Source organism: Mobula hypostoma, chromosome 1, assembly GCF_963921235.1.
Source record: "Mobula hypostoma chromosome 1, sMobHyp1.1, whole genome shotgun sequence".
Classification (NCBI taxonomy): Eukaryota; Metazoa; Chordata; class Chondrichthyes; order Myliobatiformes; family Myliobatidae; genus Mobula; species Mobula hypostoma.
Window position 1 is genome coordinate 4490663 of NC_086097.1, and position 26310 is coordinate 4516972.

Consider the following 26310-nt stretch of genomic DNA (forward strand, 5'->3'; position numbering starts at 1 on the left):
CTAATTCTGCTAGACAGAGCAGAGTAGTGGTAGAGGGGAACTGATAAGGAAATGTCTCATTGCTATAGAAATGAGGGATGATTGATAAGTTCATGGCCTACGGCAGAAGGAGTCAATTTTAGAAAACCTGGCACATTTATTTTTCCTACATTTACACACTTAGTCCAGCGGTTGTGGACCATACGAACCCCTTCTTTGTAGAAGTCGACGCCTTGGACCTCCCGAAAGTGGTCCACAGCAGGGGTGATTGATAAGTTCGTGTCCTAAGGTAGAAGCAGATGAAGAGAAACTTCAAACTTTCTGCATTTTCATTCAAAGAGTTGAACTGCATATGCATATAATGAGAGCTGTATAACTTATCTCCTTCTAGCTTAGGCCATGAGCTTATCAATCACCCCTGCTGTGGACCACTTCTACAAAGAAGGGATCCATATACTCCACGACCGCTGGACTAAGTGTGTACATGTAGGAGGGGACTATGTTGAAAAATAAATATGCTGGGTTTTCTAAAATTGACTCTTTCTACCACAGGCCACCAACTTATCAATCACCCTGGTATTACATGGTTATATACGTTATATATAGGTATATAATTAAATGACAATAGACTTGACTTGACTGGTTTGTGCAGCCCTCAACCTGATGGCATGAACATCATTTTTTCCGGTTAAAAAATATCTCTCCTCCTCTCTTCTTTTCCCATCTTTGGCCTCTTATTTCTTCTCACCTGCCTTCATCTCTCCCTGGTGACCCTCCTCCTTCCCTTTCTCCCATCGTCCATTCTCCTATCCTGTCAGATTCCTTTTTACCTTTCCCATCCACTTGGCTTCGCCTGGGCCTGAGATATACATTTGTTTATTCATTTCATAGACACTACCTGACCTGTTAAGTTTCTCCAGCATTTTGTGTGTTTTGTGCATGTTGCTCAAGGTTCCGAATATCTGTAGAATCTCTCATGTTTATTGCATTTTTTACTGAGTGCCTGAGGATAAATGGATCATTTATACAGTTTGGAAATCTTCCTGTGACTCTTATTCTTGAAATACATGTCTACAAGAGCAAGTTGAAGAAGAGCTTTGAAGTAAAACCAATAACAAACTCGACTAGTAAAGATTAGGTGCAATTTCTACTTTAATATAAATCATGTCATTCAATCAAACATGTATTAAGCAAATTATAACAATCAAGTCTATATTTGAAATATTTTGTTAATGTGGATATTGTTGAAGGGTTTACTTTGACTTGAAATCTCTTCAATCAATGCCTGACATGTTAACCTATTATAAAGCAAACCTAAATTATGTTAGCCAGCTCCCAATATTTAAATGTTACAAGTTTAAGTGTTAGAAGTAACTGCATTGTTTTCCATCCGGAGATGCACAAGTTTTGTGATGGTGTGGACTCTGTGATCAAATGTTGGGGTTCATCACTCTCCCAGCAAACAGGACACTCTGGACATATTTATCAGCAAGTAGTAACAAGAAAGGTCTGTTACATTTAAACTCAATAGCATGAGACATTGGGATTATTTGAGAGCTTGTAACTGCAGTAGAATTTGTTCCTTTCTCATGTACTTTCAGCACAGCCTTATGAATCATCTACAGAGGGAAAAAAAGGCATCAAACTTGATTTATAACAAAAACATCCAATTTATAAGTTTCATAGATTTTCCAAATACTTTATTACTATATATCATTAATATCTTACAACTTACAAAAACAGTGTTGTTGTGTTTTAGGCCTATAAACATGCACTGAATTATTCAAACTGCCTATTTAATTATTTAGAGATAATTAACCCTAACCCTAACCCTAACCCACAGATTTAACACCAGCCTAAGTACATTTCCACCCACCCACCATCCAGGACATGCTCTCTTCTTGCTGCTGCCATGAGGAAGAAGGTAGAGGAGCCTCAGGACCCCCACTACCAGGTTCACAAAGAGTTATTCCACCTCAACCATCAAGCTCTTGATAACTTCACTCATCCTAAGTTTCAAATGTTCCCACAAACTATGAACTTACTTTCAAATGTTCTCAGTATTTATTGCTTATTTGCAGTGGCATGCAAATGTTTGGGCACCCCGGTTAAAATTTCTGTTACTGTGAATAGCTAAGTGAGTAAAAGATGACCTGATTTCCAAAAAGCATAAAGGTAAAGATGACTCATTTCTTTAATATTTTAAGCAAGATTACTTTTTTATTTCCATCTTTTACAGTCTCAAAATAACAAAAAAGGAAAAGGGCCTGAAGCAAATGTTTGGGCACCGGGCATGTTCAGTACTTAGTAACACCTCCTTTGGCAAGTATCACAGCTTGTAAATCCTTCGTATCAAAGCTTGTAAATGCTTCCTGTAGGCAGCTCAGAGTCTTTCAATTCTTGTTTGGGTGATTCTCGTCCATTATTCCTCGCAAAAGGCTTTTAGTTCTGTGAGATTCTTGGGCCGTCTTGCATGCACTGCTCTTTTGAGGTCTATCCACAGATTTTCGATTCGGGGGACTGTGACGGCCATGGCAAAACCTTCAGCTTGCGCCTCTTGAGGTAGTCCATTGTGGATTTTGAGGTGTGTTTAGGATCATTATCCTGTTGTAGAAGCTATCCTCTTTTCATCTTCAGCTTTTTTCCAGACAGTGTGATGTTTGCTTACGGAATTTGCTGGTATTTAATTGAATTCATTCTTCCCTCTAGCAGTGAAATGTTCTCCGCCACTGGCTGCAACAAAAGCCCAAAGCATGATCGATCCAACCCCATGCTTAACAGTTGAAGAGGTGTTCTTTTCATGAATTTCTGCACCCTTTTTTCTCCAAACGTACCTTTGCTCATTGTGGCCAAAAAGTTCTATTTTAACTTCATCAGTCCACAGGACTTGTTTCCAAAATGCATCAGGCTTGTTTAGATGTACCTTTGCAAACTTCTGATGCTGAATCTTGTGGTGAGGATGCAGGAAAGGTTTTCTTCTGATGGCTCTTCCATGATGGTCATATCTGTGCAGGTGTCGCTCCACAGTAGAACAGTGTATGGGGTGGGATGTATGGGGTGTCAGGGAGGCTAGCACCTCTGGTGGGGGAACATATCGTGTCCTTTTCAGGCAGGTTGTCCACCTTTGGTCCCCACCTGGCACTCAGCTCTCACCTGTGGGTCCCTGTAGCTGTTTGCATGTGACAGCAGTCAAACCCCGGGCAACGGCTTCGAGAAGCCGGCTAAACCTGGTGAGGGTAGCTGACGGGTCTGAAACCCTCGGTGAGATCGGGAGTTGTCTATCCCAGCATATGAGACAGACTCCAGTGGACTGAGTGGACGAGACCACTGGAAGGTCCAATGGTCAAGAAAGCAGTCTCTGCAAGCGTCCTGGAACGCGTAGAGCAGGACAAGACACAGAAGATGTCCTGGTCATCCACTGCGCCTAGTCCCATCCCCAGCCATCGCAACTATTGTCTTGTCACTGGATCCGGATGGGAATTGGGAAGAAAGAGTGAAGCTGACACTGCACAACTCTCCCTTACTTAAATCCAAATCAAGCGCTAGTCTCGACACCACCATCATCATCATAATGGTGTTGAGATCTTCATGGACGACGATGGACGAACAACTAGAACAGTGCACCACCTCTCCAGAGTCTGTTAAATCTTCCTGAAGGTCTTTTGCAGTCAAACAGGGGTTTTGATTTGCCTTTCTAGCAATCCTACGAGCAGTTCTCTCAGAAATTTTTCTTGGTCTTCCAGACCTCAACTTGACCTCCACCACTCCTGTTAACTGTCATTTCTTAATTACATTACGAACTGAGGAAACAGCTACCTGAAAACTCTTTGTTATCTTCTTATAGCCTTCTCCTGCTTTGTGGGCATTATTTACTTTAATTGTCAGAGTGCTAGGCAGCTGCTTAGAGGAGCCCATTGCTGCTGATTGTTGGGACAAGGTTTGAGGAGTCAGCATATTTATAAAGCTTTGAAATTTGCATCACCTGGCCTTTCCTAACGATGACTGTGAACAAGCCAGAGCCCTAACAAGCTAATTAAGGTCTGAGACCTTGGTAAAAGTTATCTGAGAGCTCAAATCTCTTGCGGTGCCCAAACTTTTGCATGGTGCTCCTTTCCTTTTTTCACTCTAAAATTGTACGAAACAAAAATAATACACTAATCTTGCTTAAATGTTGAAAAGAATGTTTCATCTTTAACTTCATGACTTTTGGAGATCAGTTCATCTTTACTCACTGAACTATTCACAGTAACAGAAATTTTGACCGGAGTGCCCAAACTTTTGCATGCCACTGTATGTATAATGATTATTATTTTCTCTTTTGTACCTGCACAGTTTATTTTTTGATGTTGCCACGTTTGCCGAGCCTGCCAATTAGCTTGCAGATGTTTCCTCGCCAGTCGAGGCTCTTAAGAAATGTGAGGCAATAGAATTCAAAGGTCAACTGAAGGGCTCGCCAATCAGGATCAAAGCAAGTGAACAGGGGTCTCCATGAACACAAGCACCCCCAGAGAGAAACACCAACGACTACGCACTGAGGATGTCACCGCGACTGGAGATGAAACATCTGCAAGCTCAGCAAACACCAGAACATCAGACACCTGAACCCGAGCGACCAGGATTCACCACCATCCTAAACAGATTTTGTGGTCCTTTGCACATTGGTTGTTTGTTCATCCTATTCAGTGCAGACTTTCATTGATTCTATTGTGTTTCTTGGATTTATAGACTATGCCCACAAGAAACTGAATCTCAGGGTTGTATGTGTTGACATACAATATATGTACTGTGATAATAAATTTTCTTTAAACTTTGATTTGCAATGAGCAATTAGCCAACTAACCAGTACGACTTTGGGCTTTGGAGGGAACCCCAGGTAACCCGAAGTCAACCCATGTGTTCACGAGTAAGAAGTACAAACTCCTTCCAGACAGCATTGGCCTTGAACTCTGAACTCTGATCTCTGGAGTGCCCCAAGCTATCATTCCTTTTCAAATGTTTGAAATTCATAAGTTAAAATTTCACTGGTGTCCTCAATGACATGGGGTTGGAATGCAGATGCTTATTATTGAAGTTAGTTATTAACTTTTTGGCTTAAGATACTAAAATGTTACATCTGGTCAATCTTGCTGTATGCTTCCGAAACATGGACTATAACACCAGAACTCCAAAGAAACTTAGAAGCAACAGAAATGTGGTTTCTTAGAAGAATTTTGAAAATATCATATAGAGATAAGTAACTAATGAGACAGTACTCCAACGTGGCCACACAAAAAGATCTTTAATGAAACATTAAATGAGAGGAAACTTAAATTCCAGGGCCATGTCATCAGAAAGGGAGAAATAGAAAGCCTTACATTACAAGGCTGTATGCCTGGGACATGCGGAAGAGGAAGGCAAAGAGGAAAATATATGGACACTGTGAAAGAAGTAACAGATCTAAGTGTGCGAGATATCATTGGCGCTGCGAGGGATCGTTCGATGTGGAGAGCCATGATCGCCCAAGTGTGTAACGCGCAAGGCACATGAAGGAGAATGTATTGATTTATTTATTGCAATATAGTGTGGAATAGGCCCTTCTGGAGGAGACGGTGGAGAGACGGGGAGCCGGAGGGGAGACGGGGAGGACGGAGGAGAGACGGGGAGTCAGAGGAGAGACGAGGAGGACGGCGGATGTGCGGAAAGACTCCGGTCGATCACTCTGGGTGGTCCCGAGCCATGAGTCGACAGGATTCAGGTGGTCGTCCGGAATCAATTGAGCTCCAACGGTTGTGTGCGAAGAACTTGGACTTTGGTAAGTGTTGGCGTTTTTTTTTTTCGTTACTTCCCTTTCTGTATCGAATTTATATTAATGTCATAGAATTAGTAATATCTATAAAGTGTATTTGTTAAAATTTACTGGGTGTGCTGGCTGATGATTGATGTTTGGGCTTGATTCGGGCGGCAACCGACCCTGTGGGAAGCGTTGAGGCGGGTGCTGGGTGGGATCTCCCGCAGACATATACCAGCCAATATAACTGAACGTTACACTTAAATTATAAATCATAAATAGAAAATAGAAAAATGGAAAGTAAGGAAAAATGAAAGAAAAGTAAGTAACCTAAAGTCCCTAATTAGGCCATGGTTCTCCAAATACTCATAAATGCTGTTGCTGAGAATTTCCTCCAGTAACTTCCCAGCCACTGATGTCAGACTCACTGGTCCATAGTTTTAAGAATTATCCCTGGATCTCTCCCCATGACACAAAGATAGGCAGGAAACTAAGTTGTGAAGAAGACCTAGGGCGACTAGAAAGGGATATCGATTGTGTAAGTAAGTAGGCAGAGATCTGAGAAATGGAGTATTAGGTGGTAAAATGTGAAATTGTCCATTTTGGGTGAAAAAGTGAAAAAAATATATCCTCAGAACAGTTGCAGAACACTAAGAAGGGATCTCGGTTCCAGTAAAAGATTCAAACGGTTTTAGGAGCAGATACAGCAAGCAGCCAGGAATGCTAAGAAGATCTTACTATTTGTTGCAAGTAGAGAGACCATGCTTCAGTTCTGTAGGAGAAAAAATGAGGTACCAAGGTAAACTAGCCAAGAATATAAAGAAGGATAGTAAAAGCTTCTTTAGGTATGTGAAAAGGAAAAAAAATAGTTAAAACCAAAACTGGGCCCTTGAAGACCGACGTGGATCACAAAGCACTCCAGCGGGTGGTGAAAACTGCTAGCAGATTATCGGCACCCATTGAGAACATCTAACATAAACGCTGCCTGGGCAAGGCTAAGAGCATTATCAAGGGTACATCTCAACCTAACCATGGACTTTTTACTCTCCTCCTATCCAGTAGGCGCTACAGGAGCCTCCGCTCCCGCACCAACAGGCTCAAGATGAGCTTCTTCCCTGAGGCTGTGACCCTGCTGAACCTCACATCACAGCGCTAAGCAGTATTGCACCCATATCAAACAGTCTCAACACTTTTATATTTGAGTGCTGTAGCACTTACGTTTTATTCACAGTTATTTTGTAAACAATACTATTCTTTTGCACTTCTGGTCAAATGCTAATTACTTTTCATTGGCTTTGTATCTATACTCGGCACTATGACAATATGAGGGGTGATTGATAAGTTCATTGCCTCGGGTAGAAGGAGTCAGTTTTAGAAAACCTAGCACATTTATTTTTCCTACATTTACACACTTAGTCCAGCGGTCGTGGAGCATTCGGATCCCTTCTTTGTAGAAATCGGCGTCTTTGACCTCCAGAAAGTGGTCTTCAGCAGGGGTGATTGATATGTTTGTGGCTTAAAGTAGAAGGAGATGAGAAGAAACTTCAAATTTCTGCATTTTCACTCAAACAGTTGAACTGTACGTGCATGTAACGAGAGCTGTATAATTCACCTCTTTCTACCTTAGGCCACAAACTTATCAATCACCCCTGCTGTGGACCACCTGGAGGTCTAAGACACTCTCGTTACATGCACGTGCAGTTCAACTCTTTGAGTGATAATGCATTAAGTTTGAAGTTAATAACTCATCTCCTTCTAGCTTAGGCCACGAACTTATCAATCACCCCTGCTGTGGACCACTTCTACAAAGAAGGGATCCGTATGCTCCATGACCGCTGGACTAAGTGTTTACATGTAGGAGGGGACTACGTTGAAAAATAACTGTGCTAGGTTTTCTAAAGTTGACTCCTTCTACCTTAGGCCATGAACTTATCAATCACCCCTCGTAAAGTTGAATCTAATCTAATCTAATTCTGTATTGCAATGTACTGCTGCCACAAAAACTACAAATTTCACAATATATGCCAATGATATTAAACCCAATTTAATATCACTGTTTGGATATGTATAGTATACATAGGGAATGTGGAGGGGTGGGTCAGTGGGTAGATATGTATAGGATACGTATGGATTGTGGAGGGTGGGTTCGTGCATTCATATTCAATGAGTGCATACAAACTTAAACATTTAAATTATCCCAATAAACCAAGCAGTACTTTCGTGATCTTCTGTTAGTTAACATAAACTGTATTCAATATAATCAATTTTCCAGTGGTTTACCTCTGATAATTTTAGAGACCCTTCAGATATTCCAGAAAAGTTTGCAAGGTGAGTAAATGCATCTTCGATACCCATGGACCTCAGTAGGGGTTTGAGTTTGTAAGTTGCCTTCAGCGTCATCTTTGGGAAATGCACATCTACAGATCTGTCATGAACATAACACCAGAAAGGTACTGTATCACCTCAAATTTTCTCACATCTTAGTTTTTTAAACTTTTACTGATAAATAAATTAAACTAACATAAAGGAAATCTAACAATTAATGCAACACACACAAAATGCTGGAGGAAAACAACAGATCAGGCAGCATCTATGGATTGAAGGTTCAAGATTGTTTTATATAATTTCCAGTACACAGGTCCAAAGGAGAATAAAATAATTGAAACTCCGGGTCTGATGCAGCTGCAAAAGAACACATTAAGACAAACACAATAACTGGAAAAGATAGAGGAGGTAAAAGAGGGGGTGGGGTGGGGGATGTGGGGAGCAGCACTACTAATCAGGGACAATATCACAGCTGTACTCAGGATAGACAATGGAGGGGTCAGATGTCAGATGCTGAGTCATTTGGATAGAACTCAGGAATAGGAAGGGTGCAATCACACTGATGGGATTTTACCACTGACCCCTAATAGCCAACGGGACATTGAGGAACAGATATGTAGTCAGATTAAGGAAATGAGTGAAAATAGTTGTTGTCATGAGGGATTTCAACCTCCCTAATATAAAATGGGAGCTTCTTAGTGTAAAGGGTTTAGATGGGGCAGAATTTGTTAAGTGTATCCAGGAAGGTTTCTGAAATCAATATGTGGACAGTCTAACAAGAGGAGGGGCCGTACTGGACCTGGTGTTAGGTAATGAGCCTGGCCAGAGGTGACTGACCTTTCAGTGTGTGAACAGTTAGGCAATGGTGATCTCAACTCCTTGAATTTCAGGACAGCGATAGATAAGTATAGGTATGGTCTTTGTGGGAGAGCTTTAAATTGGAGTAGGACAAATTTAGAAGATGTTAAGCAGGAACTAGGAAGCGTTATTTGGGAACACCTTTTCTCTGGAAAGTCCACATCAGACATGTGGAGTGTGTTTAAAGATGAATTGTACAGAGTGCAGGAAAGATATGTTCCTGTTAGAAGGAAGGACAGGGTTGGAAAGATAAGAGAACCTTGGATGTCAAGAGCGGTGATGAATTTAGTCGAGAAGAAAAAGAAAAAGTATGTAAAACTTCAAAATTTAAGATCAAATGAAACACATGAGGAGTACAAAGAAGCCAAAAAAGAACTTGAGATGAGAATTAGGAAAGCCAGGAGAGGTCATGAAAAGTCCTTGGCAAGTAGGTTTAAGGTGAATCCTTTCTTTCTTTTTAAATCTTTTTATTGAGTAAGTATACAAAAAAGGTAAGCCATATAAACATTAATACAATGTTAAAGTATAATAAAATTCCAAAAGATAACAATACCAAAAAGAAAATACTACAAACAATGTAATTTAAACATAAGAAACCAAGATAACATAATAGTATACTAGATTTTATATATATCAATGGAAAAAAAGAAAAAAAAAACCCCAAAAAAAAACCCACCGTGCAACTAACTAAAAGCAAAGCAAAGCAATGGGCTAACTTGAAACCAAACAGAGTTAAACTTAAAATCACGTCCTCAATCCCGACCTCCATTAAAACAGTGAAGAGAAAACAAGAAGGGTAAATATTACATTAAATGAAAATATCGAATAAAAGGTCCCCAAATCTGTTCAAATTTAAATGAAGAATCATAAAGGTTACTTCTAATTTTCTCCAGATTCAAACATAAAATCGTCTGAGAAAACCAAAAAAAGGTAGTTGGAGCATTAAGCTCTTTCCAATGTTGTAAAATACATCTTTTCGCCATTAAAGTAAGAAATGCAATCATTCTACGGGCTGAAGGGGAAAGATTACTAGAAATTTTAGGTAGTCCAAAGATAGCAGTAATAGGGTGAGGAGAGATATCTATATTTAATACCTTAGAAATAATATTGAAAATATCTCTCCAAAAAGTTTCCAAAGTAGGGCAAGACCAAAACATATGAGTTAAAGAGGCTATCTGCCCCGAACATCTATCACAGAAAGGATTAATATGCGAGTAAAAACGCGCTAACTTATCTTTGGACATATGTGCTCTATGAACCACTTTAAATTGAATTAGGGAATGTTTAGCACAAATAGAGGAAGTATTAACTAATTGTAAAATCTGCCCCCAATCATCTACAGAAATGGTAAGCCCCAATTCCTGTTCCCAATCTACCCTAATCTTATCAAATGGAGCTTTCCTAAGTTTCATAATAATATTATAAATCATAGCCGATGCACCTTTCTGACATGGATTAAGGTTAATTATCGAATCTAAAATATATATAGGAGGAAGCATTGGAAAGGAAGTAAGTATAGTACTTAGGAAATTTCTAACTTGTAAATATCTAAAAAAATGTATTCTTGATAAGTTATATTTGTTAGATAATTGTTCAAAAGACATAAGGGAACCATCTAAAAATAAATCCAAAAACCGTAAAATACCCTTAGTCTTCCAAGTTTGAAAAGCGCGATCCGTAAAAGAGGGAGGAAAAAATATGTTACCTAAAATAGGAATCGCTAACCCGAATTGATTAAGATCAAAAAATTTTCTGAATTGAAACCAAATGCGCAAAGCATATTTAACTATCGGGTTAGAGACCTGCTTAAGACGTTTCGAATCAAAAGGAAGAGAGGAACCTAAAATAGAACCAAGTGTATAACCCTGAACAGATTGTAATTCCAATGCTACCCATTTAGGAATAAATAGTATGTCCCGATCAAGTAACCAAAATTTCATATGTCGAATATTAATAGCCCAATAATAAAATCTAAAGTTAGGTAATGCTAAACCTCCATCTCTCTTAGCTTTCTGTAAATGTATTTTACCCAGTCTCGGATTCTTGTTCTGCCAAATAAATGAAGAAATTTTAGAGTCAACTTTATCAAAAAAAGATTTAGGAACGAAAATTGGTAATGCCTGAAACACATATAAAAATTTTGGCAAAAAAAACATCTTAACTGCATTAATACGACCAATCAAAGTTAAATATAAGGGAAACCATTTAGATGAAAGTTGAGTAATATGGTCTATTAATGGTAAAAAGTTAGTCTTAAATAAATCTTTATGTTTACAAGTAATTTTAATCCCAAGATATGAAAAGTAATTATTAATCAATTTAAATGGAAATTTATAATATAAGGGAAGATGTTTATTAATCGGAAAAAGTTCACTCTTACTAAGATTTAATTTATAACCTGAGAAAAGACCAAATTGTGCTAATAACTCTAAAACAGCAGGAATGGATCTCTCAGGATTAGAAATATATAAAAGTAAATCATCAGCATAGAGTGATAATTTATGGGACTTTAATCCCCGAGTTATCCCAGTAATATTTAAAGATTCTCGAATAGCAATTGCAAGAGGTTCTAATGCAATATCAAATAATAGGGGACTAAGAGGACAGCCTTGTCGAGTACCACGAAAGAGAGGAAAAAAAGGTGAGTTTAAGGAGTTAGTACGAACCGAGGCTACAGGGGAATAATATAACAGTTTAATCCAGGATATAAATTTCAAGCTAAAATTAAACATTTCAAGCACCTTAAATAAATAAGGCCATTCTACTCTATCAAAAGCTTTCTCGGCATCTAAAGAAATAACACACTCAGGAACATTTTGTGAGGGAGTATAAACGATATTTAACAATGTACGAATATTATAAAAAGAGTAACGACCTTTAATAAAACCCGTTTGGTCTTCCGAAATAATAGAAGGAAGTACTTTTTCTAGTCTATTTGCTAATAACTTAGAAAAAACTTTAGAATCAACATTTAATAAAGATATTGGTCTATAAGATGCACATTGAGCAGGGTCTTTATCCTTCTTTAGTATTAAAGAAATTGATGCTCTATTAAAAGATTCCGGAAGTTTACCAAGTTTCAAAGAAGCCTCAAAAACCTTATAGAGCCAAGGAATCAATAAAGAAGCAAAACATTTATAAAATTCAACGGTAAACCCATCAGGGCCAGGAGCTTTCCCCAGATTCATAGAAAAAATAACATTCTTAATCTCATCCATTGTAATGGAAGTATCTAATAAAGAAGACATATCTTGTGAAATCAGAGGGAAGTCTAACTTATCTAAAAAATCATTCATATATTTAGAATCTCGAGGAGACTCTGATTGGTATAAAGAAGAATAAAAATCACAAAAGGTTTGATTAATCCCCACATGATCCAATATCAATCGATCATTTTGGTTATAAATCTGATTGATTTGAGATTTAACATAATTAGATTTCAATTGATTAGCCAGCAGCTTGCCAATTTTATCACTGTGAACATAAAAATCACTTCTTGTTTTCTTTAATTGGTTTACAATCGAGGACGAGAGTAGTAAACTGTGTTCCATTTGAAGTTCAGTTCTTTGTTTGTATAGCTCCTCAGAAGGAGCCATAACATATTTCTTATCAATTTCTTTAATCTTGTCCACAATTACCATCTCCTCCTGCTTCTGTTTCTTCCTCAAAGCAACGGAATACGAAATAATCTGACCCCGAATATAGGCTTTAAAAGTGTCCCAAAGAGTGTTAACCGAAATATCTTCTGTATGGTTAATTGTAAAAAAAAGCTCAATCTGTTCATTCATAAAATTAACAAAGTCCGAGTCCTGAAGTAACAGCGAATTAAAACGCCATTGTCTATTGTTTGGTATATTGGCCATAATTTTAATAGAAAGCTTAAGTGGAGCATGATCCGAAATGGTTATAGAATCATAATCACATTTAATCACTGAAGAAATGAGACGAGAATCAATGAAAAAATAATCAATTCTTGAATAGGAATGATGAACATGTGAAAAGAAGGAAAAATCTTTTTCCTGAGGATGCAGAAAACGCCAAATGTCCGTCGACCCAGAATCAGAAAGGAAAAAATTAATCAAATTTGCAGATTTATTAGGTAAAGTCCGTAAAGGAGCCGAACGGTCCAAAGCTGGAGATAAACAGGTATTAAGATCTCCGCCCCAAATCAATGAAAACTCGTTCAAATTCGGAAACTGATCAAACAATGATTTATAAAATTCCGGACAATCCATATTAGGAGCATAAACATTAACCAAAACTACTTTTTTATTAAATAATAAACCACTAACCAATAAAAATCTACCATTCGGATCAGAGATAATATCCTGTTGTATAAAAGTAACTGAGGAGTCTATAAAGATAGAGACGCCTCGAATCTTAGCATTGGAGTTCGAATGAAATTGTTGTCCCTTCCAAAATTTGAAAAAACGTAGTCTGTCCCCCCTCCGTACATGGGTCTCTTGTAAAAATAAAATTTGTGCTTTAAGTCTCCGGAACACTTTAAAAACTTTTTTCCTTTTAATAGGATGATTAAGACCATTAGTATTCCAGGAGACAAAATTAATAATAGACTCCATAAATCCTAAAGTCAACCCATAACAAGGAGGATTGACAATAGGCGCGACCCACAGACCCGGAGAGGAAACAGAACATACAAAAGATACCGGGGAAAAGGACGTAACCAATACTTCAATAATGTATATAGCCCAAAGAGAAACAAACTAAAACGTGAAGCCCCTCCCACCGCCCCCCACCCCAGGACCCCAAGGCGAAATCTAAAGCAGACCCGCCAGAAAGAAGCAAGCGCTAAAACTACCCCCATGACTTCCGGTATACGCTCCCTAAAAAAAAGGTATAAATATGAAAAGGATCAGCTAATTGTAAAACAGTAAAAAATAAGTAAAAAAAAGTTAGCTCAATTAAAATACACACAGAACAGAACAAAAGCCGGAAAGTATATATTAAAAAAAACCACAATAAACCTCAAACTCATGAATAGACACAGCAACAAAAAAAATAGGATTATTAACATAAAATGATTATAAAAAGCAAAACAGAATAAAATTTAAAAAAAACTACAAAATTTAAGGCCGCACAGGAAATACGTAAGATGACAAAAGGGAAGTAACCACCCAGAATCCCCTGGGAAAAGAAAGAAATGACGCAGTTAAAAAGAAAGTTTAGCAGCCATATTAAGAAATCGAAAGTAAACTTTTCTGCCCAAATAGGGCACAGAAAAGTTAAAACCAACCAATTCACAGCCTCCGATCAACGGAGAAAATTAAAAAAAGGCAATTAAGATGTTGAAGATGAAAGTTGATCCAGATAACTCTGGGCATCCGATGGAGAATCAAAAAAACGAAGAGCTCCATCTAACATGCGAATCCTTAGACGTGCAGGGTACAGCAGCGCTGGTCTTAAATCCATCTTATAGAATTCCGACATCACGGATCTGTAACGGACCCGTTGGTCCCAGATTGGTTTACTGAAATCTTCCACGAATCGGAACTTAAGATCCGAAAAATCAATGAAACCTTTAGATCGAGCGAATCGAAACAGTCTCTCCTTATCTTGAAAGTAATGAAAACGTAAGATAACATGCCTAGGTCTATCTGACCTAGACGAGTATGATGGGATTCTGTGAACACGATCCAGTAGCGGTGGTTGGTCAGGAAATACAGTAGGGAATGCATCTTTTAAAAGTTGGGAGAAATATTTCATAGGGTTGTTAGCTTCCACGGCTTCCCTGACGCCAATCATTCGTAAATTCTGCCGTCGCATTCTAGATTCCAAGTCAGAGTTTTTAAAAGTCAAAAAGTCAAGTTTCTTCTTCATTACATTAATTGTTTCTTCGACTTTCCCCATCTTAAGCTCACTTTGTTGCGCGGATTTTTGAAGACCAGATATAGCCGACTGATGTTCCGCAATACATGTTTGCATCTTATCAATTAAATCGGCAATTTTCTGGAACTTAGTTGAGATTTCCATATGAATCAGGTCTTTAACAAAGCCCATAATTTCTGTACGAATCATCTCCCTAACAGAGGTTGAAATTTCCCTCTGAATTAACTCCGATATAGCTTCCAAAGTCACCGGTGATTCAGTCGGAGGGAGATCCGTAGCTTTCGGTTTAACCGGAGGTTTACCATCCTTGCCGTCTTTCCCGTTCTTAGACATAGCAGATCTAAGTTCCATCCAATTGTCAGAGAATTCAGTTTAATTCAAAGTATTGTAAAAATTGATGCCTTAATAGTTAATTAAAGTATAGCTGACCATAGAGAGAAAAAACTCAGAGGTAATGGAGCGAGTCAAGAACGCGACTTCACTCCATGAGCGCTACCGGAAGTCTCCTAAGGTGAATCCAAAGGAATTCTGTACTTACATCAAGAGTAAAAGGATAATGAGGGAGAGGGTGGGATCACTCAACGATAAAGAGGTGAACATTTGCTGAGATGCTGAGAATGTGAGTGAGGTACTTCGTGAGTACTTTGCTTCAACATTTATCAAGGAAAAAGGATTTGGAGGACCAGGAGATCAGTGCTGCATGTATATTTACATTAGGGTGTTCAGAGTTCAAGGAGAAGGAAGTGTTGGGCCTTCTGATGAGAATTAAGGTGGATAAGCCTCCAGGACCTGATGGGATTGAAGGATGCAAGAGACGAGATTGCTGGGCCCTTAACTGGTATCTTCATGTCCTCTCTGGCCACAGGCAAGGTCACACAGGACTGGCGAGTGGCTAATGTTGTACCTTTATTTAAGAAGGTGGCAAGGGAAAATCCTGGGAACCACAGACCAGTGAGTCTCATGTCAGTTGCCAGGAAATTGCTGGAGAAAATTCTTAGGGATAGGATATATGAGCATTTGGCCTAATTAGGGAGAGTCAAATGGCTTTGTATGGGGCAGGTTGTGGCCTTACCAACTTGATTAAGATTTTTGACACGGTTACGAGAGAGATTGTTGAGGGAGGGCAGTGTCTACATGGATTTTAGTAAGGCATTTGACAAAGTCACTCATAAGGCTAATCCAGAAGATTAAAATGTATGGTGATTTGGCTGTTTAGATTCAGAACTAGCTTGCTCATAGAAGACGCAGGGTAATGGTTGAAGGGACTTATTCCATAAGACCATGAGACCATTAGACACAGGAGCAGAGATTCAAGCTGGAGGTCTGTAATTAGTGGCGTTCCACAGGGATCTGTGCTGGGACCTCTGCTGTTGTGATGTATATAAATGACCTGGATGAGACTGTTGGTGGGTGGTTTAGTAAGTTTTCAGATGATACCAAGATTGGTGGAGTCATCATGGTGTAGAAGACTGGCAAAGCGTACAGCTGATATAGATCATTTGCAGATATAGGCAGAGAAATAGCAGATGGAGTTTAATCCAGATAAATGTGAGGTGTTGCAGGTTGGCAGGAGAAATGCAAGGAGACAGTACACTGTTGAGGGCAAGGTCCTTAACTGTGTTGCTGAGCAGAGAGATCTTGGGATCCAAGTTCATAGCTCCTTGAAAGTGGCTACACAGGTCAATAAGGTGATTACGAAGGAATATTTGCTTTTAATAGTCAAATAAATGAGTTCAAAAGGCAAGAGATTATTTACAAATTTATAAAACCCTGATTAGGCTTTGTCTGGAGTATTGTGTACAGTTCTGGTCACCCCACCATAGGAAGGATGTTAAAGATTTGGAGAGGGTGCAGAAGAGGTTTACCTGTATGTTGCCTGGTTCAGAGGGCATATGCTATCATGAGAGACGGGATAAACTTGGGTTGTGTTCTCTGGAGAATTGGAGGTTGAGAGGAGACCTGACTGAGATTTACAAGATTATGAAAGGCATAGATCCTAAAGGCATAGAGGGAGTAACTGTTTCCCAGGGTTGAAATGTCTAATGCCAGAGGGCATGCATCGAAGGTGAGAGGGGGTAGGTTCAAGGGGGCTGTGAGGTGTAAGTTTTATACCTAGAAGTCATGGGTGCCTGGAATGCACTGCCTGGTATGGTGGTAGAGGCAAATACATCAGAGGTTATTAAGAGATGTTTGGAAAGGCACATGGATGTAAGGAAGATGGAGGGATATGGACATGGTGTGGGTAGGAGGGATTAGTGTTTGGTTGTTTTTGATTTGCATTTTAGCTGGTTTGGCACAACACTGTGGGCCGATTGGCCTCTTCCTGTGTTGTCTATGCTCCATCATGACTTGTGTCACTGGTAATAAATCTGACTCTGAAGAAGGCATTTGGCTTGTTTGTCTTCATTAGTCCTTGAGTTCAAAAGTTAGGAGGTTATGTTGCAACTTTATAAAACTCTGGTTAGGCCACATCTGGAGTATTGCATACAGTGCTGGTCACCTCATTATAGGAAGGATGTTGAGGCTTTGGAGAGAGTACAGCAGAAGTTTACCAGGATGCTGCCAGGATTAGAGAGCATGTGCTATAATGAGACGTTGGATGTACTTGGTTTTCTTTTCTGTGGAGCAGTGAAGGCTGAGATGAGATGTGATAGCGACGAATGGCCTGTTCCTGCGCTGTACTGTTGAATGTCCTATTTTCTATGTTGCCCCTTTGGAGTAGAGATAAGGAGGAACTTTGTGAGTAAGAGTGTGGTGAATCACTGCCAGGGATGACTGTGGGGGTCAAGTCATTGAGTATATTTAAAGTGGAGGTTGATAGGTTCTTGATTAGTCAGGGCATCAAAGGCTACAGGGTGAAAACAGGAGAATGGGGTTGAGAAGGATAATAAATCAGCCATAATGGATTAGTGGGGCAGATATGATGGGCTGAATGGCCTAATTGTGCTCCTGTGTCTGATGGTCTTTCCATCATGTTAATTTTTTTAGTTCACTTGTATAGCTAGAAAATAATAATAACATTAAATTTGATTTTATTGAACTTACCGGTTTTCCATTGACGACAAGAGATGATCAAATCTTTGAACGGTCAGTTTCCGCTCCAACTCTGCCAATTTTCCAGATTTCGGTAGCAAAATCAATAGGGAGGCATTTCCTGCATATTCCATCAGAAGCACTTCACTGGAGAGGTCCTCGGCATATGTCCAGTAATACATTCCTGTCCTTCTCATCATGCGAACTCTCTCTGTTGTTCTGTCGTCGACATGAAAATCAGCTTCATAAGTGTGCTTAGTGTCAAAAGGCTGCAACCATTCACCTGGAGAAATCAAAGAGATAAGCGTACTCAGGTAATTTGAAGACCCTGACCTGGAGTTACACTCTGACTTCGGTTCTTTGCAGGAATGGGACCTGCTCATGCGGCCTCATAACTGTCCGCTTTTCGATATGCCAAGGGCATGGCCTGGAAGACTAACGTGCCTCCAGGGTGCCGGATTTTTGTGGCTCTGGAGACGGGCTGATTCAAGGCCGGTGCTGCCACCGATGACGACTGATGTGTCACGGGAGAACAAGGAAGATCGGAAGCAGCAGGCTGGCTGCTGGCTGTGTTCCCAGAGGCACAGAGCTTGGAAAAAGCGATGCAACAGACTTTTAACACCGTAGATCAACGAGTTGTTCTGCTACGTCTCCCCTCTCGCTGTGAAACGGGGACACCTCTTTTTCCCTCATTAGAGAAAGAGAGCCTGTGGTATGTCGAATACCGGGTGAGCGAGTAGTCTTTGGGCAATTCTGAGTCTTTACTGATGCTTTGCTGCATGCTTGAGTGGGGCGCCACCGATTAAGGGGAATGTGAAGGGAAACTCCTTCACTCAGAGGGTGGTGAGGGTGTGGAAGTAGCTGCCAGTGCAAGTGCTACATACAAGGTACTTGGATGGGAGGGGTACAGAGGGCTCTGGTCACGTGCAGCTCGATGGAAGGAGGTGGTTTACATGGTTAGGCTCAGATCAGATGAGTCAGATGAGACAAATGGCTTATCTCTGCTGTGCTTTTCTATGGCTTCTTATACCTTGCCTACTGTCTCAAGGCTGGGTGTGTCTGCCCCTGTACCAAGCCCACCCCCACCCATGACACTCCTTCTGTGCCATCGGTCCCACACTCCTTCTGTCGCCCTCCACCCTCCCCATTCCCAACATCCTTTCCTCCCGCCAGATTTACAAACTCGTTCTCCACTGCACGTTAACAAATACAGAACTGTGCAAAGGTCTTAGGTACACGAGCTATATGTATGTGCCCCAATCTCCTGCCTTCCCTCCTGTAACCCTTCATGTCATAACCAATCAAGAATCTATCAATCTTTGCCTTAAATATACATAGAACATAGAACAGTATAGCACATTACAGGCCCTTCGGCCCACAATGTTGTGCCGACCCTCAAACCCTGCCTCCCATATAACCCCCCACCTTAGATTCCTCCATATACCTGTCTAGTAGTCTCTTAAACTTCACGAGTGTATCTGCCTCCACCACTGACTCAGGCAGTGCATTCCATGCACCAACCACTCTCTGAGTAAAAAACCTTCCTCTGATATCCCCCTTGAACTTCCCACCCCCTACCTTAAAGCCATGTCCTCTTGTATTGATCAGTGGTGTCCTGGGGAAGAGGTGATGGCTATCCACTCTATGTATTCTTCTTATTATCTTGTACACCTCTATCATGTCTCCTCTCATTCTCCTTCTCTCCAAAGAGTAAAGCCCTAGCTCCCTTAATCTCTGATCATAATGCATACCCTCTAAACCAGGCAGCATCCTGGTAAATCTCCTCTGTACCCTTTCCAATGTTTCCACATCCCTCCTATAGTGAGGTGACCAGAACTGGACACAGTACTCCAAGTGTGGCCTAACCAGAGTTTTATAGAGCTGCATCATTACATCGCGACTCTTAAACTCTATCCCTCGACTTATGAAAGCTAACACCCCATAAGCTTTCTTAACTACCATATCTACCTGTGAGGCAACTTTCAGGGATCTGTGGACATGTACCCCGTGATCCCTCTGCTCCTCCACACTACCAAGTATCCTGCCATTTACTTTGTACTCTGCCTTGGAGTTTGTCCTTCCAAAGTGTAGCACCTCACACTTCTCTGGGTTGAACTCCATCTGCCACTTCTCAGCCCACTTCTGTATCCTATCAATGTCTCTCTGCAATCTTTGACAATCCTCTACACTATCTACAACACCACCAATCTTTGTGTCGTCTGCAAACTTGCAACCCACCCTTCTACCCCGACATCCAGGTCGTTAATAAAAATCACGAAAAGTAGAGGTCCCAGAACAGATCCTTGTGGGACACCACTAGTCACAATCCTCCAATCTGAATGTACTCCCTCCACCACCACCCTCTGCCTTCTGCAGGCAAGCCAATTCTGAATCCACCCAGCCAAGCTTCCCTGGATCCCATGCCTTCTGACTTTCAGAATAAGCCTACAATAGAACCATAGAACCATAGAAACTACATCACAGAAACAGGCCCTTTGGCCCTTCTTGGCTGTGCCGAACCATTTTCTGCCTAGTCCCACTGACCTGCACACGGACCTAGTCCCACTGACCTGCACACGGACCATATCCCTCCATACACCTCCCATCCATGTGTCTGTCCAATTTATTCTTAAATGTTAAAAAAGAACCCGCATTTACCACCTCATCTGGCAGCTCATTCCATACTCCCACCACTCTCTGTGTGAAGAAGCCCCCCACTAATGTTCCCTTTAAACTTTCCCCCCCTCACCCTTAACCCATGTCCTCTGGTTTTTTTCTCCCCTTGCCTCAGTGGAAAAAGCCTGCTTGCATTCACTCTATCTATACCCATCATAATTTTATATACCTCTATCAAATCTCCCCTCATTCTTCTACGCTCCAGGGAATAAAGTCCGAACCTATTCAACCTTTCTCTGTAACTGAGTTTCTCAAGTCCCGGCAACATCCTTGTAAACCTTCTCTGCACTCTTTCAACCTTATTTATATCTTTCCTGTAATTTGGTGACCAAAACTGAACACAATACTCCAGATTCGGCCTCACCAATGCCTTATACAACCTCATCATAACATTCCAGCTCTTATACTCAATACTTTGATTATTAAAGGCCAATGTACCAAAAGCTCTCTTTACGACCCTATCTACCTGTGATGCCACTTTTAGGGAATTTTGTATCTGTATTACCATTAACCCTGTATGTTCTACGTTGGTTTGTCCTTCCAACGTGCAATACCTCACACTTGTCAGTATTAAACTCCATCTGCCATTTTTCAGCCCATTTTTCCAGCTGGTCCAAGTCCCTCTGCAGGCTCTGAAAACCTTCCTCACTGTCTACTACACCTCCAATCTTTGTATCATCAGCAAACTTGCTGATCCAATTTACCACATTATCATCCAGATCATTGATATAGATGACAAATAACAATGGACCCAGCACTGATCCCTGTGGCACACCACTAGTCACAGGCCTCCACTCGGAGAAGCAATTCTCTACTACCACTCTTTGGCTTCTTCCATTGAGCCAATGTCTAATCCTATTTACCACCTCTCCATGTATACCTAGCGACTGAATTTTCCTAACTAACCTCCCATGCGGGACCTTGTCAAAGGGCTTACTGAAGTCCATGTAGACAATATCCACTGCCTTCCCTTCATCCACTTTCCTGGCAACCTCCTTGAAAAACTCCAATAGATTGGTCAAACATGACCTACCACGCACAAAGCCATGTTGACTCTTCCTAATAAGTCCCTGTCTATCCAAATGCTTGTAGGTTCTGTCTCTTAGTACTCCCTCCAATAATTTACCTACTACCGACGTTAAACTTACTGGCCTATAATTTCCCGGATTACTTTTCGATCCTTTTTTAAACAACAGAACAACATGAGCCACTCTCCAATTCTCCGGCACCTCACCTATAGACAGCGACATTTTAAATATTTCTGCCAGGGCCCCTGCAATTTCAACACTAGTCTCCTTCAAGGTTCGAGGGAACACCCTGTCAGGTCCCGGGGATTTATCCACTTTAATTTTCCTCAAGACAGCAAGGACCTCCTCCTTTTCGATCTGTACAGTTTCCATGATCTCACTACTTGTTTCCCTTAATTCCACAGACTTCATGCCAATTTCCTTAGTAAATACAGACGCAAAAAACCTATTTAAGATCTCCCCCACTTCCTTTGGTTCCGCACATACCCCGACCACTCTGATCTTCAAGAGGGCCAATTTTATCCCTTACAATCCTTTTGCTCTTAATATACCTGTAAAAGCTCTTTGGATTATCCTTCACTTTGACTGCCAAGGCAACCTCATGTCTTCTTTTAGCCCTCCTGATGTCTTTCTTAAGTATTTTCTTGCTCTTCTTGTACTCCTCAAGCACCTTATTTACTCCCTGCTTCCTATACATGTCATACAACTCCCTCTTCTTCTTTATCAGAGTTGCAATATCCCTTGAGAACCAAGGTTCCTTATTCCTATTCACCTTGCCTTTAATCCTGACAGGAACATACAAATTCTGCACTCTCAAAATTTCTGCCTTGAAGGCTTCCCACCTACCGATCACATCCATGCCAGAGAACAACCTGTCCCAATCCACGCTTTTTAGATCTTTCCTCATTTCTTCAGATTTGCCCTTCCCCAATTAAAAATTTTCCCCAGTTAAAAATTATATCCTTTTCCATGATAATGCTAAAGGCCAGGGAGCGGTGGTCACTGTCTCCCAGATGCTCACCCACTGAGAGATCTGTGACCTGACCCGGTTCATTACCTAGTACCAGATCTAGTATGGCATTCCCCCTAGTCGGCCTGTGCACATACTGTGATAGGAATCCGTCCTGGACACACTTAACATACTCTGCCCCATCTAAACCCTTGGAACTGACCAGGTGCCAATCAATATTAGGGAAGTTAAAGTCACCCATGATAACAACTGTTATTTTTGCACCTTTCCAAAATCTGCCTCCCAATCTGCTCCTCTGTATCTCTACTGCCACCTGGGGGCCTACAGAATCCCCCCAATAGAGTAACTGCTCCCCTCCTGTTCCTGACTTCCACCCATACTGACTCAAAAGAGGATCCTGCTACATTACCCACCCTTTCTGTAGCTGTAATAGTATCCCTGACCAGTAATGCCACCCCTCCTCCCCTCCCCCCCTCTCTATCCCTTTTAAAGCACTGAAATCCAGGAATATTGAGAATCCATTCCTGCCCTGGTGCCAGCCAAGTCTCTGTAATGGCCACTACATCATAATTCCATATATGTATCCAAGCTCTCTGTTCATCACCTTTGTTCCTGAAGCTTCTTGCATCGAGGTACACACACTTCAGCCCTTCTGCCTTACTATCTTTACACCGTTTATTCTGCTTCTCTTTCCTCAAAGCCTCTCTATATGTTAGATCTGGCTTTACTCCATGCACTTCTTTCACTGCTCTATCGCTCTGGGTATCATCCCCCTTGCAAATTAGCTTAATTTAGTTTAATACCCTATGACATAGTTTGAAATACACCCCAAAGATAATTCGATGTAAGAGAGTTTAGAGCACTTCAAAGTAAAACTCTATCGGAGGAGAGATGGACAGAGATGTTCATGTTTGACTTTATTTATTTGGCGATACAGGGCAGAGTGGGCCCATCTGGCCCTTCGAGCCACACCGTCCCAGCAACCCCCACCAACCACAAACCCAATTAACCCTAACCTAATCACCAGCCAATTTACAATCACCTATTAACCTATCCGGGACGACTTTGGAAACTGGAGCATCCAGAGGAAACCCACGCGTTCCATAGGAATGATGTACAGAGGCTCCTTACAGAACAGAATTCCAAACTCTGGAATGTCACATTAACTGCTACCCTACTGTGGTGCCCCTATGTGTGAGAGATGCACAGGATCAAGAAGAGGTGTACAAGATGGAGAACAGAGAGGGATCTGCAACTCCAGTGCATAACTTTAAAAATAACTTAAAAAAACAATGTGGAACTTCCTGGTGGTCAAACTTTTCAATTTCTCCTTTCCTCTTCCAACATGTTGGTCCATGGCTTCCTCTTGTGCCATGATAAGGACATCCTCAGTGTGGAGGACTAACATCTTGTATTCCATCTGGGTGGCCTCCAACTTGATGGTAGGAATATCGATTTCTCCTTCCGGTAAAAAATTACCTCCTCCTCCCCTTTACTATTCCCCTCCCTGTCCTCTTACCTCTTCTCACCTGACTGTCACCCCCCCCCCAATGCGTCACCTCTTCATTCCTTTTCTCTCATGGTCCACCGTCCTCTCCTATCAGATTCCTTCTTCTCCAGCCCTTTACCTTTCCTATTCACCTGGCTTCACCTATCACCTTAGCTATCGTCCTTCCCCATTTTTTATACAAGCATCTTCTTTCCTTTCCAGTCATGAAGAAGCTCTCAGCCCTAAGTGTTGACTGTTTATTCATTTCCATAGATGCTGCCTGACCTGCTGAGTTCCTCCAGTATTTAGTATGTGTTGCTCTGGTTTTCCAGCATCTGCAGTATCTCATAATTATTAAAAATAAAATATAACCAAACAAATATTGCATTCTTTGGATCAATATTTCAAATACCTAAAATAAAATAAATATATTGTCTTGAAAATTGATTACTGTTCAATTCACTTTAAGTTCCCTGAGAAATTTTTTTTTATAAATAGAATACAGTTCTAAGTTTTCTGGTTAACTAACAACAATCTTGCATAGAGCCACACAAATTAACAATGCATTCAGAAATGTTTGAATTACAGGTAATTCTGACATCATCAATTTGGGGACATCAGTGTAAAAAATGGGAATTCATGCACTGATGTATAAACTTTTAAATGGTTAGATTTTCAAATTCTTGCATTGCATAACATGGGTGGTGGGGTGGAGAGACATCTCTACCAAAGGAAGTGTAAGGCCCTCCTTCCTTTCACGAGCTTGCAGCTCACCCTAGGCAAGGTGCAGCACCTACTTAGACTCCCCCCGCACCCCCCATCCCATCAGGATGAAGCCACGGGAGCAGGTAGTGGGTGGTCGTATGAGCAGCTGGTGCATATCACAAGTCCTGGATATGCAACCACTGCACTAGGCAGATAATCTCTGAAGAGTATTGATAATGACTGGGCTCACCCATCTTGTAAAGACACTGCCCAGAAGAAAGCAATAGCAAATCACTTCTGTCAAAAAATTTGCCAAGAACAATCATTATCATGGAAAGACAATGATCACTCATGTCATACAACAGGGTGCATAACGAACAAACAATTGCAAAACACCCCTACCCTCACAGAGCATATAAAGATGTTTAGAAATTGTCCTACTCAATATACAGAAGTTGAAGCATCAACTGATTCAGTCATTAAATGATGTGTGTTTAACATCCAAATGACATCTTACCTTTGAACAAGATATGGCTGAGAAGAAACATCAGAGAATCCGGTAAGAAGGGCTCTTTAAAGAAGTTTGGGTTTTTGACGTGGGTTATGTCACTCACATAAGCATTTATTATGTCTTTTGTACTTTGTTGTTCACGAGAATCAATCCTCTCTATGGTGGCATTATAATATTCCTCGGCTTCTCTGAGGAACCTTTCATGAATTTCTTTTGTGTTTTGAACATACAGAGAGATTCTAATGTGGATTCCATCACTCACATTGTTCAAATGCTTCAGAAGCTGGCGGAATGTCTCCCTCACGGCGACAGTACCATTGTTTGTCATGTTGCTGTATCCAAGAACCTGCAGGAGCTGAGCCCGAGTATTTTCCTTGGCACCCAATGACAACATGCTCAGGGAGGCAGAGATGCTCAGCGGAGAAAGGAAAATATTTTGGGAAGCTGTGTCTGGTTGAGCGGCAATCTTTTTGTACAGACGCAATGCAAATTCTGAATTTGCTGCTGAGAGGCTGAGGAGGGAAGGGTGTGGGGTAGATTCATTGACAGCAGAGGGATATCCACTGACCATGCCACTGGAAGGTAAAGTGACCATCAGGAAAGCAAAAGCAAGCAACTTCTCCATGTTGAACCTGCAAAGTAAAACACAAACCTACAATGTATTTATTGTGCACTATTTAGAGATACAGCGCAGAACAGGTTCTTCCAGTCTATCGAGCCACAATACCCAGAAACTCACCTATTTAACCCTAGTCAAATCACAGGACAATTGACAATTGACAATGACCAATTAGCGACTAACCTGTACATGTTTGATGGTGAACCCCCTGAGCAGCGATAGCAACACACTACCTACTATATTACTGGGTTCTGAGTTTGCTCAAAACATTCCTTTTAGATTCTCCACAAAGCTTATATTGAAACTCTATTACATTTCACAAGTTAACAAGATCAGATATTGCTCCTTAGGTTCTAACACAAGTTCACTTACAGATTCATATTGGTAGCCTATTTATAATTTCAGAGTCCTACCTGAAGTGAAGAAGCTCGTTCGTCTTTGGCAGCCCAACTTGCCGAAATATAGTTCTTGGTCTCTAATGTCAATTTATACCATAACAATTG

The 26310-nt window shown here is 40.8% G+C and overlaps 1 protein-coding gene and 1 long non-coding RNA gene across 2 annotated transcripts in view; one reads left to right on the top strand and one right to left on the bottom strand.

Annotated features, from left to right (window-relative positions):
* Positions 1 to 1124: 1124 nt before the first annotated feature.
* LOC134344150 (alpha-1-antitrypsin-like) lies at positions 1125 to 25855 on the bottom strand. The gene is made up of 4 exons (XM_063043474.1): positions 25195 to 25855; positions 17822 to 18092; positions 8027 to 8171; positions 1125 to 1598 (listed from the first exon to the last, which is right to left on the bottom strand). Exons 1-4 carry the CDS (start codon positions 25811 to 25813, stop codon positions 1410 to 1412), a joined length of 1224 nt encoding a protein of 407 aa, XP_062899544.1. The 5' UTR covers positions 25814 to 25855; the 3' UTR covers positions 1125 to 1409.
* The window catches only part of LOC134344155 (uncharacterized), a 65576-nt gene continuing 44389 nt past the window's right edge, over positions 5124 to 26310 (top strand). The window contains exon 1 of the long non-coding RNA XR_010017377.1: positions 5124 to 5770. This is a non-coding gene — a long non-coding RNA (uncharacterized LOC134344155). The remainder of the gene's footprint in view (positions 5771 to 26310) is intronic.

Bases quoted from the DNA above. Each gene is read 5' to 3' on its own strand.
- LOC134344150 (XM_063043474.1), bottom strand. From the start codon at position 25,813: ATGGAGAAGTTGCTTGCTTTTGCTTTCCTGATGGTCACTTTACCTTCC. The intron at 8,172-17,821 runs GTAAGTTCAATA...TGTTCATGACAG, and splicing joins TTGTCGTCAATGGAAAACCG to ATCTGTAGATGTGCATTTCC. The intron at 1,599-8,026 runs GTAAACCACTGG...TTCCCTCTGTAG, and splicing joins GGTCTCTAAAATTATCAGAG to ATGATTCATAAGGCTGTGCT.